The sequence below is a fragment of the Castor canadensis genome, chromosome 6 (assembly GCF_047511655.1).
Source record: "Castor canadensis chromosome 6, mCasCan1.hap1v2, whole genome shotgun sequence".
Classification (NCBI taxonomy): Eukaryota; Metazoa; Chordata; class Mammalia; order Rodentia; family Castoridae; genus Castor; species Castor canadensis.
In genome coordinates this window covers 165,638,282-165,655,548 of record NC_133391.1, presented here as the reverse complement: position 1 = coordinate 165,655,548, position 17,267 = coordinate 165,638,282, and the positions used below count along the sequence as shown (strand labels likewise).

The 17,267-nt window shown below is 39.8% G+C and overlaps 1 protein-coding gene, 1 long non-coding RNA gene and 1 pseudogene across 3 annotated transcripts in view; 1 reads left to right on the top strand and 2 right to left on the bottom strand.

Moving 5' to 3' along the window:
• Window positions 1-2,222, bottom strand: part of Dnah5 (dynein axonemal heavy chain 5) — a 312,016-nt gene extending 309,794 nt beyond the window's left edge. For both annotated transcript variants that reach the window (XM_074077723.1, XM_074077724.1), the window contains exon 1: window positions 2,091-2,222. In XM_074077723.1, coding sequence (XP_073933824.1) covers window positions 2,091-2,102 — 12 coding nt within the window. In that variant the 5' untranslated portion in view covers window positions 2,103-2,222. The remainder of the gene's footprint in view (window positions 1-2,090) is intronic.
• A 2,786-nt stretch (window positions 2,223-5,008) lies between these two features.
• LOC141423941 (uncharacterized) overlaps window positions 5,009-17,267 on the bottom strand; it is a 46,348-nt gene continuing 34,089 nt past the window's right edge. The window contains exons 2-3 of the long non-coding RNA XR_012448707.1: window positions 5,453-5,513; window positions 5,009-5,232 (exon numbers count right to left, since the gene is read on the bottom strand). This is a non-coding gene — a long non-coding RNA (uncharacterized lncRNA). The remainder of the gene's footprint in view (window positions 5,233-5,452; window positions 5,514-17,267) is intronic.
• On the top strand, window positions 13,366-14,215 carry LOC109674269 (Y-box-binding protein 1-like; annotated as a pseudogene).

Here is a 17,267-nt window from a genome sequence, read left to right as displayed (position 1 = left end):
CTGGGCTACATAGAGCGTTGCAAGCTAGCGTGAGTTATGTAGTGAGACCCTGTATCAAAACAAAACCCAAAACCTCTACCTCTACATGGTAGAAGGCTTGCCTAGCATGTGCAAGCACCTCCAAGAAGGAGGAGGAAAGGAGAAGGAGGGAGGGGGAAGAGGAGGAGGACATTTAGAAAAAGGAAGAAAAAGAAAACACATTTGATAATTTTTTTAATTTTTAAATTTCAACTTTAACAGACTGAGAGAAAAACAAATAGAGGCAAACAGCACAGCAGGAAACCTTAAGGCAAGCACAGTTAATAAAACATAGGAGCATGGCATAAAGCTAGCAGCTGTGTTTTATATCCTTACAGACAAGGATATAAGACTTGGAAAACTTGCATTTGCTTAAATAGTATGTGGATTTTAAATTAAGACATACAAAAAAGTCAGGAAGCAGTGCTGTCATCTGTCACTTCAGGGTTACTGTTTCCTTTGACAACAGAAAGAAGAGTCATTTAAAAACAAAAACAAAATGAACTAAGCACTTGTCTTTGATGAAATACAAAATAGATGTATTGGATACTCCAAGTATTATGACAGACAAATAACATAAAAACATGTATCTACCATAACACGATGCTTGCAAGAATAAAACAGCAATTTCTGAGCAAAGTAAATATTTACAGAGAAACTCTACATGGCCTCACAAGAAGAATCTAAAAAAGTTGAACCCCTAGTTACAGAAGTAGAATGATAGGGGCTCAGGTCCCTTTGGGGCAGGGTTGATCAAAAGGCACAAAATTTCAGCTAGACAGGAGAAGTTCAAGTACCATGTGAGGAGTAGTAACAATGTTTGCATTTCTTGACAATCAGAGTAGAGTTTATGTTCTCACTACCAGAAAATGAGTTCTGTGAGGAAATGCACATCTAAATTAGCTCGACTTAGCCATTCCACAGCACACACGTATTTCAAAACACCATGTGGCACGTGAGAAATACATACAATTTTTGTCAATTAAAATAATCAATTCAAGAATCTTCCAGAGAGGAAGGAAATGGTAAAGCAGATAAACTATAGATATATACATTGTTTCTTTTTTTCTTTTCTTCTTTTGACTGCACTGGACTTTGAGCACAGAGCAGCAGATTTAGGCAGGTGCTCTTCCACTTAAACCACACGCCCAGCCTGGTACATCATTACTTAATTCAATAAGTATAAACGTATATTTATTAAATCATGATAGGGTGCATATGTTATTGATTGCATAATGGATTTCTATAGTTGCGTGGCTAAAGATAGTGTAGCTAAATGAAAATACAGATAAATGCAATCTCCCTTGGACATAAGTGCTTTTTACCTGGATTACTTTTTTCATTCACAATATTCATTTAAAAAACAAAAGAGGAATGGGGGTATAGCTCACTGATAGAATGCTTTGCCTGCCTTGATTAGGCTGGATCCCCAGCACCATAAACAGAAGCACACACACACAGTAAGAATAGCAAGACCAAATAAAGGGAACGCTCATTTGAATGCGCAGTCGCCTATTACGTCTCACCTGCTGAGCACCGCGGCACCCATCCAGTGGGGCTTTTTTTGCACACCCTCCTCCCCCTCTCTCCAAGGGAACTAAACATTTGCTTTTGCCCAAGGGCTAATTTTAAAGAGCTAGTAACAGCCAACAAACTTGACACAAAAGCGACCATGGCCACACCTGGATATCTTTGATGCTTCCTATGGTACAATGGGTGGACTGAATCCACGTCGCTGACAACCAGTGACCTTTCAGCAGCAAGAGGAAAAGAAAACACAGCAGGGTGAAGATGGAGGGAGTGGGGACAGGGATCACTGATCCTACTGCTTTGGCATTTTGGTGCGCTGGTGGACGGGACTATCACCACTATCACCTGCAAAGCTCCAGGCCTAAAAACCCACAAAAGCGCTTTCAAATTCCAAACCCCGAAGTTTAACCCGAAGACAAAAGCCTGCTCCTCCCTGGCCACTACACCACCCTTGCGGAGCACAGAAGCTCTGGGCCTCCCAAGTGCGCATGCGCCGCGGGGATGGCTGCGTGGGAGCCACGCGGACGGCGCACCCACGGTACCGGCTTGTCCATGGCGCTGTGCTGCGGTTCTCCGCGGGCACTGGCAGCTTGGTGGCCGCGGCCCGGGGCGGGAACCACGCCGCTGCCGCCCCCGGCCCGCAGATGTCCCTGGAGTCCACTCCGGCCGAGCGTCGCCGTTCACCCGCTGTTTGCAGCTCTCGCGGTTGCCATGACGACGAGCATTGCAATGCAACGCCTGGACCGCGCCCCCTCCTGCCGCCCTTACCAGGCTCCTGAGCCTCAGCGACCTGCAGGACAACCGGGCTCGGACCGACTCCCGCAGGACCAAAACCAAACCCACTTGTTTGGAATTTGCTTGAATGCACAATTTTAAGTGTTTCTAGCTTCAGGAGGGAAAAAAAAAATAATTCGAAATGGAATTGAGAAGGTTTCAACTTTAATTCGCACAGTTTTCCACAGCCCTGAACTGTTCTCAGATTTTTCTCATTGCTTCCTTGTCAGGTATCTTCCAATAGTGTCTTCGTCTTAGAACTCAATGGAAATTTTTAACTGTGAGTTTTAAACTAACGGTGACAAAGTTAATTTCTTAAATACTGTCCACTCATCCATCGGAGCAATACCTTCATTGGCACATATGAGTTCCCAGGAACTCTGCCTTAAAGCACTTTCCAAAGGAGTTTGTATGGAAATATTTCATATCTGCACACTCTCCTATCTCAACTGGTCCAGCACTGTGCAGTAGAAATATAATGTACGACACATGTGTACGTTTCTATTTTCTAGAAGCCACGTTTTTAAAAGTGAAAACCAGGTAAAATTAAAAGTGCATTTCATCAGGAGCCAGAAGCAAGAGGTTCAACTGGGAGTTCAAGGCCACCCCTGCTCTGTCAGGGACTGCACAGTGTCATCGTCTGCTCCCTCATTAGAATGTCATCAGAGTAAATATCCTATAATTGCCCTAATAATCGCCTTAGAAAAATTCAAAACTCATCCCTCAAGTAAAGAATTATTCCTTGCTGGACACCAGTGGCTCACACTTGTAATCCTAGCTACTTGGAAGCCTGAGATCAGGAGGATCTCAGTTGGAAGCCAGCTGGGGCAAATAGTTCATGAGACCCCCATCTCCAAAATAACCAGAGCAAAATGAACTGGAGGTGGGGCTCAAGCAGTAGAGCACCTGCTTTGTAAGCTCAGAACCTTGAGTTCAAACCCCAGTCCCACCAAAAAAAAAAAAGAATATTCCTTTAATAGAGATGAAATTCAGCTTGGTGAAGGGAAGGTGTGAGAAGGGGAATGAAAACTCACACTTTTCTGGGTGATTATTGTGCATTAACTCATTTTATCCTAAAATACCCGCTAAACTTAACCATTATCATTGCTGCCCTTATTACAGAGGAGACAAAGAGAGGGAGATGAAGGGATTTCCCCAAGGCTATGAGAGAATGAAGCTGTGAGCCCTAGCAATTTGCTGGCTGATTCCAGCAAGAGAGCAGGGCTATGGGTGGGCAAATACAATCTTACAGTTTTCTGATTTGTGTCATCTTAGGCAAAATTGAGAACATGACATCTTTGTCTTTGATGTTCCTTACTGCTTTTGCTCACAGAAGCCTATTTGCTGTTCAGGATCTCCAAGCTAGAACAGACTCCCCTGGTTCTGGTCTGGGTCTCAGACCTTCCCTTTCCATGCCAGTCTACCATTAATATATACTGAATCTCTACCCTAGGCACTATTCCCCTAGAGAACCCCTCTCTGGCTTCCTAATATTATAGATCAATTGTTGGGCACAATGAGATAGCCAGATTGGCCAGTTCTCATGTTCTCCCCACAGCTACAAGCTCAAACTGGACCTCTGAAAATGGAGTTAGCTCAGAGATCTGCTAATCAAGGGAGTGATAGGTTGATGGGAAGATGCTTGAGGTGGAGGAGCTCCTAAACGCCTAGGTCTTGCCTGCCCTGGCTATGGCTGGAAACTGCCCCACTACTTAGGAATTACACTAACGTGCCTCAGGAAAATACTTCCATTTCTTTTCCTAAAAGATTTTGAAGTAAACCACAATCTATGGATTTTTTTTAACAAGAGATTCATGCTTGGCAGCTGTATTATCCAGCACACAATGAGTATTCCAAAAAACAGCTCTTGAATTTAGGAAGACTAACTGAATGAACACAGGATGGTTTATTTCTCATTTACCCACAGAGTGGCATAGGCACAATGACTAATTGCATGGAATCATAAAATTTCAGGTCTGAGAATAACCAGCCTAGATGATGATTTCATTTTAAAGAAAAGATGATCATTTCGTGGAAAATGAAACAAAGACTTACTCACTGGAGGCCACATCTCTATTTGTTGAGTGAAAAAGAACCAGAAACCAAGTGTTTTTGTGCTGTTCTTTGGTACACTGCAATACTTATAATCATGCATTTTCTTCTCTACATTTGATTTTCAGCTTTGCAGTGCTCTGTCAGCTCCCTGGTTTTCCATGAAATTCTTTGGTTTTGACCATCACAACAATCATATAAGAGTAACTTCTTCCTATTTTACAAACATTGGGGAAGGGAAAGAGGAAGGGCAGAGAGAGAAGAGAAAGAGAGACTGATTATTGAATAGAGCTTATTAACTGTTTTACTTCCAGGGTTTTTAGGGAAACTTTTGTTGCCTGTCAAAAACTGTGAGCTAACAAGCATCAACATACAATGAAGGAAATATCAGTTAACAAATTGGTACTAAATTCACATATAAAGCCCAACAATGCAGAGGTCTACCCACTCACATTTCAATCTTATTCTCCTTTGCCTACCTCTACTAGAAAGAAACTATTGCTCAGCCTACCTTGCAGCTTTGTAGGAAAAAGTTTCTAGCCTTGTTCATCAGTTGTAAAGTATAATATTAATCACAGGTTTACCAGAGGAATTCAAGCAGTAGGATATATACACATATAGACATATAAGTGGGCACACGCACATACATACACACATATGTATGCAAACTGCATATGTTATATACATAAAGAGATCTATTTCAGTGAATTGGCTCACAAGACTGTGGGGATTGCCAAGTTTGAAATCTGGAGAGAAGGCAAGAAACTTGGGCAGGAGCTGAAGCTGCAGTGCACAGGCAAAATTTCTTCTTCCTCAGGGAAACTATGGGTTTGCTCTTGATCCTGTTCTTACTCGTTCCTTGCTCATAGACAGCCAACACAAAAAGAACAGAAGAGAAATGTGATATAACGTCCATTATTGGCAAAAACTTTAGTAATAATAATACTTGATAATTAAAACTTAAGACTTTCAACAAAAATAAAATCTATGACATAGAAAGCTAAGCACACTGAATTTTTTCAACCATCAGAGAAAATATTAAATTGCCACAGAAGGATTAAGCTAAAAGAGTACCTACCAGTAAGAAAGGCCAAATGTCTTTTCCCCTTTGCTTTGTGGTTTATCCGAAATATTTCTATCTAAAAATGGAGAATGTGTTACTGGTTAAAAAAAAAAAAAAACAATGTCCAGACTTCAATATCTAATAGTAAAATTTAACAAACAATTTGAAGAATGCAGCTACAATAATGTTAAATGCTGGCATGAAATACGTATAATAAAATTATGTTTATTTTTGCCAAGTACAATGTGCTAATAAAAATTTCTTATTTTTATTATAAGCTGATTTTACTGTTTTATCAAAACACCGTTTTCTACCTATTTCTGAATATAGACAATTCATCACTTAAATGATAGGGAAAAGATTAGTGAGTAAAAAGATAATAAAAATGACATATGTACATGAATTCCTTGTAACATAAATTATCTTTGCATTATCTAGTTTAGTTTGGATCTTTAAAGTATGGCTCAAATTATCAAAAGCAAATGAAATAATATATCCAATTAACAGCTTATTTCTAGCACTTGGATGACCTTACTAATAATTTTTTAAATTAAAATGCTAAGCAAATTCTCAGCCAAATTGAGAAAAGCATGTGTCAAAGTTTTGCTTCAAATTCTCCCCAGAAGAGGCAGCCAATTCAAAGATGTTCCTTCTGTTAGATATATTTATAGAAAAACAAAAATTGACATTTAAGACAAACCTTGGAAATAAGAAAGAAGAAAGCTCGTGTGATTTTTTTCAGTCTTATATTTGAGCAGTAGAACTGGCCCACCAAGATTCTTCAGGGGAACGTCCCTATGTTTGAATTGATATTTGAACACAGACTATGAAGTAAGAGGTTAACTTGTAGATTTCTGTCCAGTGAAAAATGAAAAGGATTTCTGTCTGGGACAAAAGATAATCACAAAAGTCTTATTGTCATAGAGGACATTCACCAGTTTAATATCTAACTTTGCAATCTTTCACTGATGATAAGTACTTGGGAAATTCCTGTAATTCTTACACCAGCTGGATCTCTCATTAGTGAGTTAAATATCAATGACACATATTATTTTATATTTATATACGATACATGGTTTTGAATTTTTAAAACTATACTCAGATATGAGAAGTATAAAATATGTCTAATGACATTAGACTCCCCCAAAGTCAGGTGTTAGCTGGGTAGCTAGTCAGGCACATAACTTTCCAGAAGAATTCCTTGACCTCTATCAAGTTGATCAGAAAATTGTTCAGGAATGCTAATTACTTCCCCCAAAGGAGTTATAAATTATATTTGCAAAAAAAAAAAATCTGTACCAGACCTTGTTTGGGACAGTTTTCTTTCTCAGTTGCCATTTTGAATTTGGAAAATATGTATACCATCTATCGTCAATTGACAGAAATAACCACAGAACTACACTCTATCTCAGGACTATATACTGGGAGAAGAATATCGGGAAGAAAATATGCCAGAGAATTACTAGAATTGGGCACTTAGAAAAGTTTCTTCTGCCAATAAAGAGGAGACTTTGTCATAAGCTGTGCATGTTTCACAGTCTGTGTTCTCCTTTCTGAAAACTTAAGCCAGAAAGAAAAGTGAATTTCAAAATGCCTCATCTTTGTCAAGCTGCTTTGATGAAAAGAAACAGAAACCCACTCAAACTGGCTTAAGGAAAGAGGCTGGGGTACAAGGAGGATATAGGCGTATCTCCCAGAGGGGCAGCATCCAACCAGCTCCTCTCTGACTCCTGTATGACTGGCTTTGAACCCCTGCTTCTCCTCAGCATAGCTCTTTGCAGTCCTTCACTTATCCATGCACACTGCAGAAGGGTGCTGCCTCGTGACACCCAAGTTTACAAAGACTTAGTTCAAGCACCTAGAAGAGATAGACTGACAAGTATATCTTGACCCCAATTCCTACAGAGAGAATCTTGGGTCTGACATTCACCTGGGTCCAATCGACTTTGACCAGTAAAGCCAGCAAGACTGAGGGACCCATCCTTGCTGGAGGGAAGAAAAGGCAACAACCCACTAAGGTGTTGTCTTGGCTGACACAGGCTGTCCTACCTAAAATTCCATAGACTGGGCAATTACGCAACAGACTGATTTTCTCACAGCCCTGAAGGATTGAAGTCCAAGATACAGATACCAAAGTGGTTTCCCTCTTCCTGGCTTGCAGATAGCTATGTCATCATATGGCCTTTCCTCAGTGCATGTGTGCCTGCATGCATGTGTGCATGTGTGCGTACAGAAACTCTCTCTCTCTCTCTCTCTCTTCATCTTACAAAGCCACCAGTCCATTAAAGTCCTATTCTTATGACCTCATTTACCCTCAATTACTCCCTACAAGCCATATCTCCAAATACAGCCACACCGGGGGCTACAGCATCAACAGATTAATTTGGGGGTGGGGCACAATTCATTCTATAGCAAGTGTCTACTACAAGCCACTTCAATGACGTAGAAACTTTCTTCTCACTCTTTCAACCTCCACCTCGTGCCATAATTTTTCATTAATTTTTTCATTAATTTACTCATCAATCAAACAGTGCCAAGAACTGTTCATGGCAAAAATGATGAATGAGACACAAATCCCTACCCTTATGAATCTCTCTGGTTAAAGGAAGAACGATCTGGAAATACCAAAGAAAGTTCAACATCATGCACATGCAAAGAAAGTATGGAAAACAGGGATGCTTTCAATTTGGAATCTTTACTCCTTAAAGCCTTTTACTCTCAAGAAAGAACACTTTTAAACTCCACTGAATTCCATGAACAGGAAATGTTTAGGTCTCCTCCTTAGACCAACCGTACTAAAGCTTTAAATTTCTCTCAAGCCAGTTCCACATTCAATCCATCAGCTCCTGACAGAAAGTCAAGCTACCTTTACCTCTCTTATCCCCAGGATTCTCAGATGAATCAAGATTAGCCTGCACAGAAAAAAAAAAGTAATCTAATTACAAAGTTAGAGTTTAAGAGAGAAAATTAAGCAGTACATAAAGACTTAAAATTAAGATTTTTACTTTAATTTTTTAAACTTAAATAAATCTTATCTTGACTTATTTTCCATATGCTCCTACTGAGACAACCACTCTTCACTCACTTGGGTTTTGCTCACCAGGACAAAAATGATGTGGCAAAATCTTTAGGACACCCTTTCTTTCTGGAGTACCTCTACAAATCCATGTAGGGAAGGACCATTTAAGACTCAATTCAGACTTTTTAAAACTATACCTTTGTGATAATACAAACAAGAGCTGGGTTCAAGTATGTCTTTATTTATAAAGAAGAGATTTGCTAAGTAAGTGAATGGTGTACACAAAATTTATTTGAAGGGAAAAAATTTAGCCTGTTGAATCCTACTGTAAGCAATTATGTTTTTCAAATATTTGTAAGCACTCCTGAAAACTATGTATTCATAAATCTGATTGGGAACCATTCTTTTATGTATTCATCGAAGGTAACTCCCTGTGGACACCTGCTAGGAAAGGCTTTGCTATCCTAGGCCTGGTTGTTGTGTATATTTAAAAATAGTAAACACTGTACCTCTTTTTCAAAAAGATGAGGTGAGAAATGCACATACATGTGTGTTTATGTGTATGCACATGTAAATATTTCAAAATCTCTGTTTCCCTTATCTGAATTTCCCTGCCTCTCCCCAGCAACTTCACAGGGAGTAAAGGTGGAGTGCTTACATAGCTGACCAGGTCAGACAACTCCTACCTTACCCTGAAGGTTAAACTCAAGCAAGACCTTGGTCATCCTTTTAGGAGGCTTAATCATGCAGAATGCATTCTCCATTTCAGCTGCTGAAAGAAGAATAAGGTCAGGCAAACCCTAAGCAATGCATTCAGATCCAACACAATTTTGTCCTAACCACATCTTTCCTTTGCAGCATCTGAAGAAGAGTGAATAAAGAATTTTTTGTTATTTTGTGTATTCATATTTATTTTACTTTTATACTTTGGTGTCATAAGTAAAGATAGTCTCCCCCAAAACTTCTCAAAATAACCATTTATTGAATGAAGTAAGTATTTTGGAAAATTCATTGTTAGTAAGCAAGCACACCATTCACTTTCCAAAATGTTCATTTCTTTTTCTCTAAATCATCACAAAGGTGGCTGTGTCTACTTTACTACATGAATAATAAAGAGCGAGAGTAAAATGCCCAGGAAAGTTATAGACCTGGTTTGGGCTTCACTCTTAGATTCACTATAGAAACTGATTATGTTACTTTTTTCAAAAATAGCTCTCATTAACTGGATTTTTGAAGGGTTGCTAAGAAACATGATTCTGTGTCCATCAATAACAATTTAATATCAAATGAGGCATGTCCCTTAAAATGTGGCAATATCAATTCCTAGACAGCATGGGCACAAGGTACTAGAATGTACTAGAAGGCACAGAGTTCTCAACTTTACTAAGGCATGATTTTAGATTGCTTAGAGCTGTGTCACAACAGAGAATGTAATGAAGAGGTTAATGTTCAAACTTCTTTGAATGTGCATATTTTAACAAAGTGTGGTTTAAAACTCTGAGAAGCACAGATGGTTGATCAAGTGCAAGAACTGTGATGGATGGAAGATCATATAGGGATGCTGAGCCCAATTATAAAATCAAATACTCTTGGATCAGCATCGTATATTGTTGCTGTGGTCATTCTGCAATAAGAAGCTAACAGTAGAGAACCTTACAGTTCAACAATGTGTCGATCAACTTTGTGAAAGATTAATCCTCTTCGTCTTCTTTCCTCCTTTTGGCAGGAGTTTAGAAGTACAGAACGTGAGAAATTTGGAGGCATCTCCCCCACTCATGCTAGAGATACTTCTAAGGCCTTTCCACCTTCAAAGTCTGGTGATATGGTAATGAGCCAACTACTAAAGCCACAGCCGGTCCCTTGCATTTTTGGCTTACTCAGCCATTGTCTCTCCCTTCTGAATACTCCCACCTCCTTTCTACAGCAGGCCTGTTACAGTCCCTGCCTGTGGATACAGTTCATCTGTAGGTCCTGGGGCTTTTCCAGACCCTGAAGTCACTAAAAGGAGGATTACAAGAGTTCCAGACCAGAAGTTCTCAGTCTGAGCCCTGTCCGGACTTCACGCTTGTTTCAGACACTGGGTTTCTCTCCACTGAGCACCTTGCCTTATCTGATGGCAGCCCTGGTCCCTTGGATACCTCAGCACTTGGGCTCTAAATATCTACAAGGGAGAAACTTGGAACTACACATTGGCTTGTGTGTGTGCTCGTGAGCCGCTGAATAAAAATAAAAAGTCTACTGTCAAAATTCTTCCTTCTGTTTCCTGGTTCCAAAGAGATGCTTTTCAAAAGAAGACATTTTTTTTTTCTATCTTAGCTTCTGAACAGGAATAACATCTGTGTGTTCCTGGCTCCTCTCAGTATAGTTCAGTATTTTCAGCACTTTCAATTGTGATACAGTTCAGTAGTCAATGGACTATATGGTGAGAAAAGCAAATATGGACCTTACTCTTCAGAAACCCAATAGTCAACCAATAAATATAATAAGGTTCAGCACTTAAATAATAGAAGTACATATGTGCAAGACACAGGGCTCAGGACAAGTGACAAGGGGAAGATATTTGCAAGTGGTGAGTTACTTATGAACACATTTACATAGCCACAGGTTAAGGTGTTTGAACATGCAGGTGAGGATTGTCTTAGTTTAAACCGGGGGCATACAGTGTCTATAACTGGATCTGGAGGTCTGATTTTACTAACTCAGCATCTTCCTAGAGTGACCTTAAACCATGTGCCATTAACTATGGAGTAAATGATTCAAAATATAAATAAATGAATCAAGCCTTCTATTTTGTGACATCATGGGATATTCACTGTTACTTTAAGTTCTTTTTCTGGAGTAACGTTCCACTCTGGGTTTTTTTTTCCCATGACCAAGGCATGTAGATTCTGTTTCTCAGTGTCACCTAACACACTGCTTTTGAAGCAACATAGGGGAATAGTTCCACTCTCTGTCCCTTCAGTTCCTCCCTACGTCACCATCATCGTTCCACAACTTTTTGGGTCTTGTGCTCACCACTGTTTCTAAACTCCCCAACCTCTTACTGCCTGGGCTCTCATTTGGCCCCTGTGTTGTCTCATTAACAAGATTGTAAAATCATAGAAAACATAATAGCTTTTATCCATTCTTTGTACATTGAAGTCTCTTCAGAAACGTGTAGGAAGAGGGAAGAACAGAGAGGAGGGGTCTGAAGATACAGAAGAAAAAACAACTCAAACTCAGTTTCTTCTATGCACACAACACAGAATATTTCCGGTGTCAAATATGGGGGGAGGGGCAAGGTGTCTTGGTTTTTAATTCAGTTCTCAGCCTGTCTATGAGGAGACTGTTCCAGAGGCCATGGGCTGAGGACTTAGTCCCCAAGACTGCCCCCTCCACACTGGTTCCAGATTCCAGTCTCAAGCCCCAGGTTGTTTCTAACTGTGCTCTGACCAACCAGCTATAAATCTGGACATCTGCATGCAGAAAACTGCAGATTTGATTAATTTGTTTAAGTGGCTCCCAGAACTCAGGAGAACACTAACAGTTATCAGTTTATTACAAAAGATATTACAAATGATACAGATGGAGAGTTGCACAGAGTGAGGTGTGGTGCTTCCATGCCCTCTCAGGTGCCACCCTCCAGGAACCTCCACCTGTTCAGCTATTTGGAAGCTCTCTGAACTCTGTCCTTTTGGGTTTTTGTGGAAACTCCAATTCATAGGCATGATTGCTAATAGACTGAAATCTAGCAAGGTATTTTCCAGGTATTTCTTGGCTTCTTTCTGCAATATTCCTTCCTCCAGGACATGAGTCATGATTTCTCTGGATGAGCAGGGTCTTATGACCCTACTATCAAACAAGGTGAATTTTTATATCCAATTAAAGCAGGGGAAAATTAGAGTTTCTATGACTTGCCTTTAGGGGGAAGTTACAAGCTAGTGATCATGGTCAGAAGCCAAAATTTACAAATATACACACATCACAAGGGGCTATATGAAAAAATGCTCCCCATCCTTAGTCATTAGTGAAATGCAAATTAGAACCACTATGAGATATTACTTCACACCCACTAGGATGCCTGAAAGAAAAAAGACAAGTGTAGGTAAGTATGTGCACAGGTTTGAACTCTTGTCCATTGCTAGTGGGAATTTAAAATCAGTGCATTCACTTGGGCAAACAGTCTAGCAGTTCCTTAAAACGTAGAGCTATCATGGCATGACCCACTATTCTACTCTTAAGCATAGACCTGAGAGAAATATAAAATATATGTTTACACAAAATCTTGGACATGTAAGCTCCTAGGTACATTATTCATAGCAGCAAAATGTAGAAATACCTAAATTAATAAATAATATCCCATTGTATAGAAATCCTGTATCATTAACTCAACTGATGAATTGATAAACAAAATACGGTCCATCCACACAATGGAGTATTATTTGGCAAAAAAAAGGAACAACATACTGATACATGCTGTAACAAAAATTAATTGTGAAAATACAGTTGACTCTTGAACAGCATGGGTTTGAACTGTGTGGGTCCATTTACATGGAGATTTTTTGTTTAGAGGTTTTTCCACAATTAGAAAAAACTCATGAATGGACCATGCAATGTAAAGCATATATAACAAATAAAAGGTGTATAGGGGCTGTTCATGTATCAGTAGGTTTCGGTCAGCAACAGGCTATTAGTAGTTTGGGAGGAGTCAAAAACTATATGGACTCTTCTGTGAGTAAGAGGCAAAGACGTGGGACCCTAGGCAGCCCTGAGCAGCCCATCCACAGCTAATCTAATTACCATCACTGCAACTGTGTGCAGGCCAATCAAGACCCAGCAACACCCAGCATCCTGGTAGCACCAATTTCCTGCTCAGCACCATGGGAGCGTGCAGAGAGTAATGGTAGCGTAGAGTGGACAGAGCTTCACAATGATTGCACTTACCAGTGGGGATGAGAAATTCATTGTGACAAAGATTTGGGGAACTGTAAAATAGTTCAATGTAAGAAACAGTTATGGTTTCATTAACAGGAATGACACCAAGGAAGAGATGTATTTGTTCACTAGATGTATTTGTGCCACGAAGAAGAATAACCCCAGGAGGTACCTTCTCGGTGTAAGGAGGTAGAGAGACTGTGGAGTGTGGTAGTTCTGGAGAAAACAGTATGGAGACAGAAAATGTTATAGGAGCTAGTGGAATTTCAGATAGAGGCAGTCCATATGCACCGGATGCTGTCTTGATGCTGCATAGATGCTATCTAGGGGTAGGGGCCCTCCATGCAATTACCCACGGAATTATCAAAAGGAAGTGAGAGTGAGGAAAAGGAGGGCTCTGAGAGCATCCTGAAGGCCAGGCCCAACAATGCTGGCCCTACCACAGATGAAGGTTCCCACTTTGCTTCATGCCTATATCCCCTGGGCATGGATGAAAGTATTCCAACCCTCCTTTGCAAAGAATTAATACAGTATTGACAGTGTGGGTGCTGGAGAACAAGGTCGACCAGTGATACAGAGTATGTATGGATTATAGAGCTCAATTCCACAGTGGTCCTTCTTGCCAAGACAGCCTAAAGAGGATGGTAATGAAGACAATAAGGAAAGTCAAGGGTGTGAAATCCAAGATCAGAGGCCACCTCACTATTGGTACTATTGCAACTTCAATTACTGTTTCAGATATCCAGAAATCCCTAAACCTCCATGCCAAATAGACAAAGGCAGCTGGTCAGCCAGCTGAGAATGCATCCGTTCCCAAAGCTGAGCAGGGCAGGCTGAATAAATGAGACTTGCCATGTCCGTACTCATCCAACAAGAAGATGTGAATATGAAATTCCAGCAGTAAGAAATGAGCAGAAGATCAGAACTGAAGACCTTACATGCTTTTTTGTCTACTGACCACATAACGAGAATCAATTGCTCTATTCACACAGTGTGGTATTATTCGTACCCTAGGACTGTCTCTTTTTGGTTGTGACAAAACTCAGAAAGACAAATATTGCATCCATATGTGAAATCTGTCCCTAAAAAAATGACATGAGTGTAAAAGGGGACTGTTTGGGGAGGTGGCATCAGATGGGTGGGGAATATGATTGAAGTACTCCATATACAGATGTGAAAATAAAATAGTGAAACTTATTAAAATTTTAAAAAGGGGAGGAGAGAGAAAGGAAATAAGACAGAGAAACTGGGCAAATTCGATCAAAGCACTTTATATGCATGTATGGACATATCACAATGAAATCCCTTCATAAATTAATGAATGCTAATAAAAAGATTTTTTAAAGCCTGTTTTTTTAATACACCTTTAAAGGTTTTTAAATCATTTCATATGTGGTCCAATCGAATTTTTTATTATCATATTATTGCTGTACTAGGAGCACATTGTGATATTTACAAAAGTGTTTGCAACATATCATGGTTGAATTCAACCCTTCATCATTCTCCTTTGTTCCCCCTCACTCCACACTTAGAATAGTTTCAACAGGTGTCATTTTTCCATTTTCATACATGGGTACATAATATACCACCATATTCACCCTCCTACACCTTTCCCTTATATTCTTCCTTCTCCCATCAGTACCAATTCCCAGACAGGACTTGTTTTACTTCCCTGTCCTCCATTTTTGATAAAAGACATTTTTGTTTGTCTAAGATAGCTATACAGGGAGTTTCATTATGGCATTTCCTAAATCTCAAATTGGTTCATACCCTCCATTTTTCTCCTTTCTATCTTAGTCTCTTTCTTATAGTGATTTCAACAGGTTTAAACATTCTATATTCATTATTGTAAATTTTTTAGATTTTTAAGAACTTCATTTTTAATTTGTAATACAACCTTCCAACTTTTTTTTAAGGAAGTCAACAAACTGCAAGCACTTGTTAATAAAGGTTTTAAATAACTTTTTTAAAAAGTTATATGCAAACTTTCAACTGTGATGGATTCAGCACCCCCAAGACCTTACTTGGTTCAAGAGTCAACTGTATAATGCTGAGTGAAAGAAACCAGTCACAAAAGACCACATATTGTATGATTCAATTTATGTGAAATATTGCTAATAAAAATAATTTATTGAAGAATTTATTTGGCATGTCTAGAACAGACAAATCCATATAGACAGAAGGTAGACTAATTATTGCCTAGGGCTGGGGCAGGAGAAAGGGGTAATAGAGAGTGACTCCTGAGAATAAGGGGTTTCTTTGGGGAGGAGTTAAAAATATCCTAAAATTACTTTGTGGTGATGGCAGCTCAACTCCATGATGTAGTCAATAATCACTGAACTACACACTTTAAGTGAGTGAATTTTATGGTATGTGAACTATAAATATCAATAAAGTTGTAAAAGAGAAAGAAAATAGTTTATGTGACCTAAAGTCAAATTAGACACATTTTTTAATGTAAGTGCTAACATAATGATCTCACTCCTCAGCAGAAATAAGCTTTTTCTAAAGGCAACTATTTGCTTTGTTTTGCCCACAGCAAGAACTAAAATCTTGAATTTGCTAGATAGGAGGGAGCTGCCCAGTTCAGAAAATTATCCATAATAATACTCAGAGATTTGGTAAGAATGATGGAATTCACACCATGGAATGAAGCTACATATCATTTACAATATAGTTGACATAATTACACACCTCAGGAAATAACGGTATTGCTGCAGGCTAGACTTAGGGAAACCTCAGGACTCTCAGAACATTTATGACTTAACATTGTATTTCAGGTTGAACATTCTTCTCTTTCTCTGAGCCTTCTTTTCAATTGCAAATATGTATAGGTTATTCACACCCTGGGTGGGGCAACTCAAACCACCCCCACCTCAGTCCAGGAACCACCCATGCCCCTCCCACACCCTTCGATTATTGGTGGTTAGGAATCACCAGGTTCTTCGTTCCCATAGGTTAGCTTAGGTTTTAAAAGCACCCCAAAAAAGAAAGAGGCTCTCTCTACTTCCATCTTCCACTTGGCCCCACCATGGCCCTAAACTTTAATAATTACTACTAACTTTCCTTACTACACCCACATGTCCTACCTGGACACTTCCACATGGGACACAAAGAATTTGGAAATCTTCTTATCAGAGACAGCTCATTGCACTTTTTTGTTGCAGAGTCCCCATTATTTGCAGAAACTTCTCATCCTCTGCTCAAACTTCACTTAGATTTTCTAGGACTTGATCAGCAGCGTGCCTAAGGCAACGTGAACCCCCCAAAGGAGCTGCCATTAATTTCTCACTTCCTCTAAAATAACTTCTGTTTCTGTGAGGAAATTCTCCTCCCACCTACCAGGCCCTTAGCTAGTCAGAGTTCCCTTTTGTCCTTGTAAGTCCTGCACTCTACCTCAAGCTAACATAAGTAATATCCCTCTATTTGGAGCAGGAATTATAATTTAGCTCAGCTTGCCTCTGAATCAGGGATTGGGGTCGCCTTTAAATGCCCCTGGAAAGAACACTTGCACAAAGGGGACACTAGAAGGTAACTGCACATGATACCCTCTGGAGTTGGGGAGAGAGGGGACAATTGGAGTGCTGTAGGAGCCTCATTCTTCTCCTTCCTCCCATCCTCTGCTCCTCCATGATGTCACTTTGGGCTCTTGGTTCTTCATAACCACAACAGACCTGCACTTCCCAGGTAAAGAATTGCCAAGTAAGGAATTCACAACCTGATAGCTCAGATTTCTTCTGTTTGTGTCAAGTCTTTGGAATGGGAGAAGAGAGCAGGACACAGTCTTCTTAGTCAGAAGGAAGGAGAGGGACAGTGTGAGCTAAACGAGCAATCATACCTGATACCTCCAAACCATAGGCGCGGGGAAGAGTTAGGGTCAAGACAACAGATTTTGCT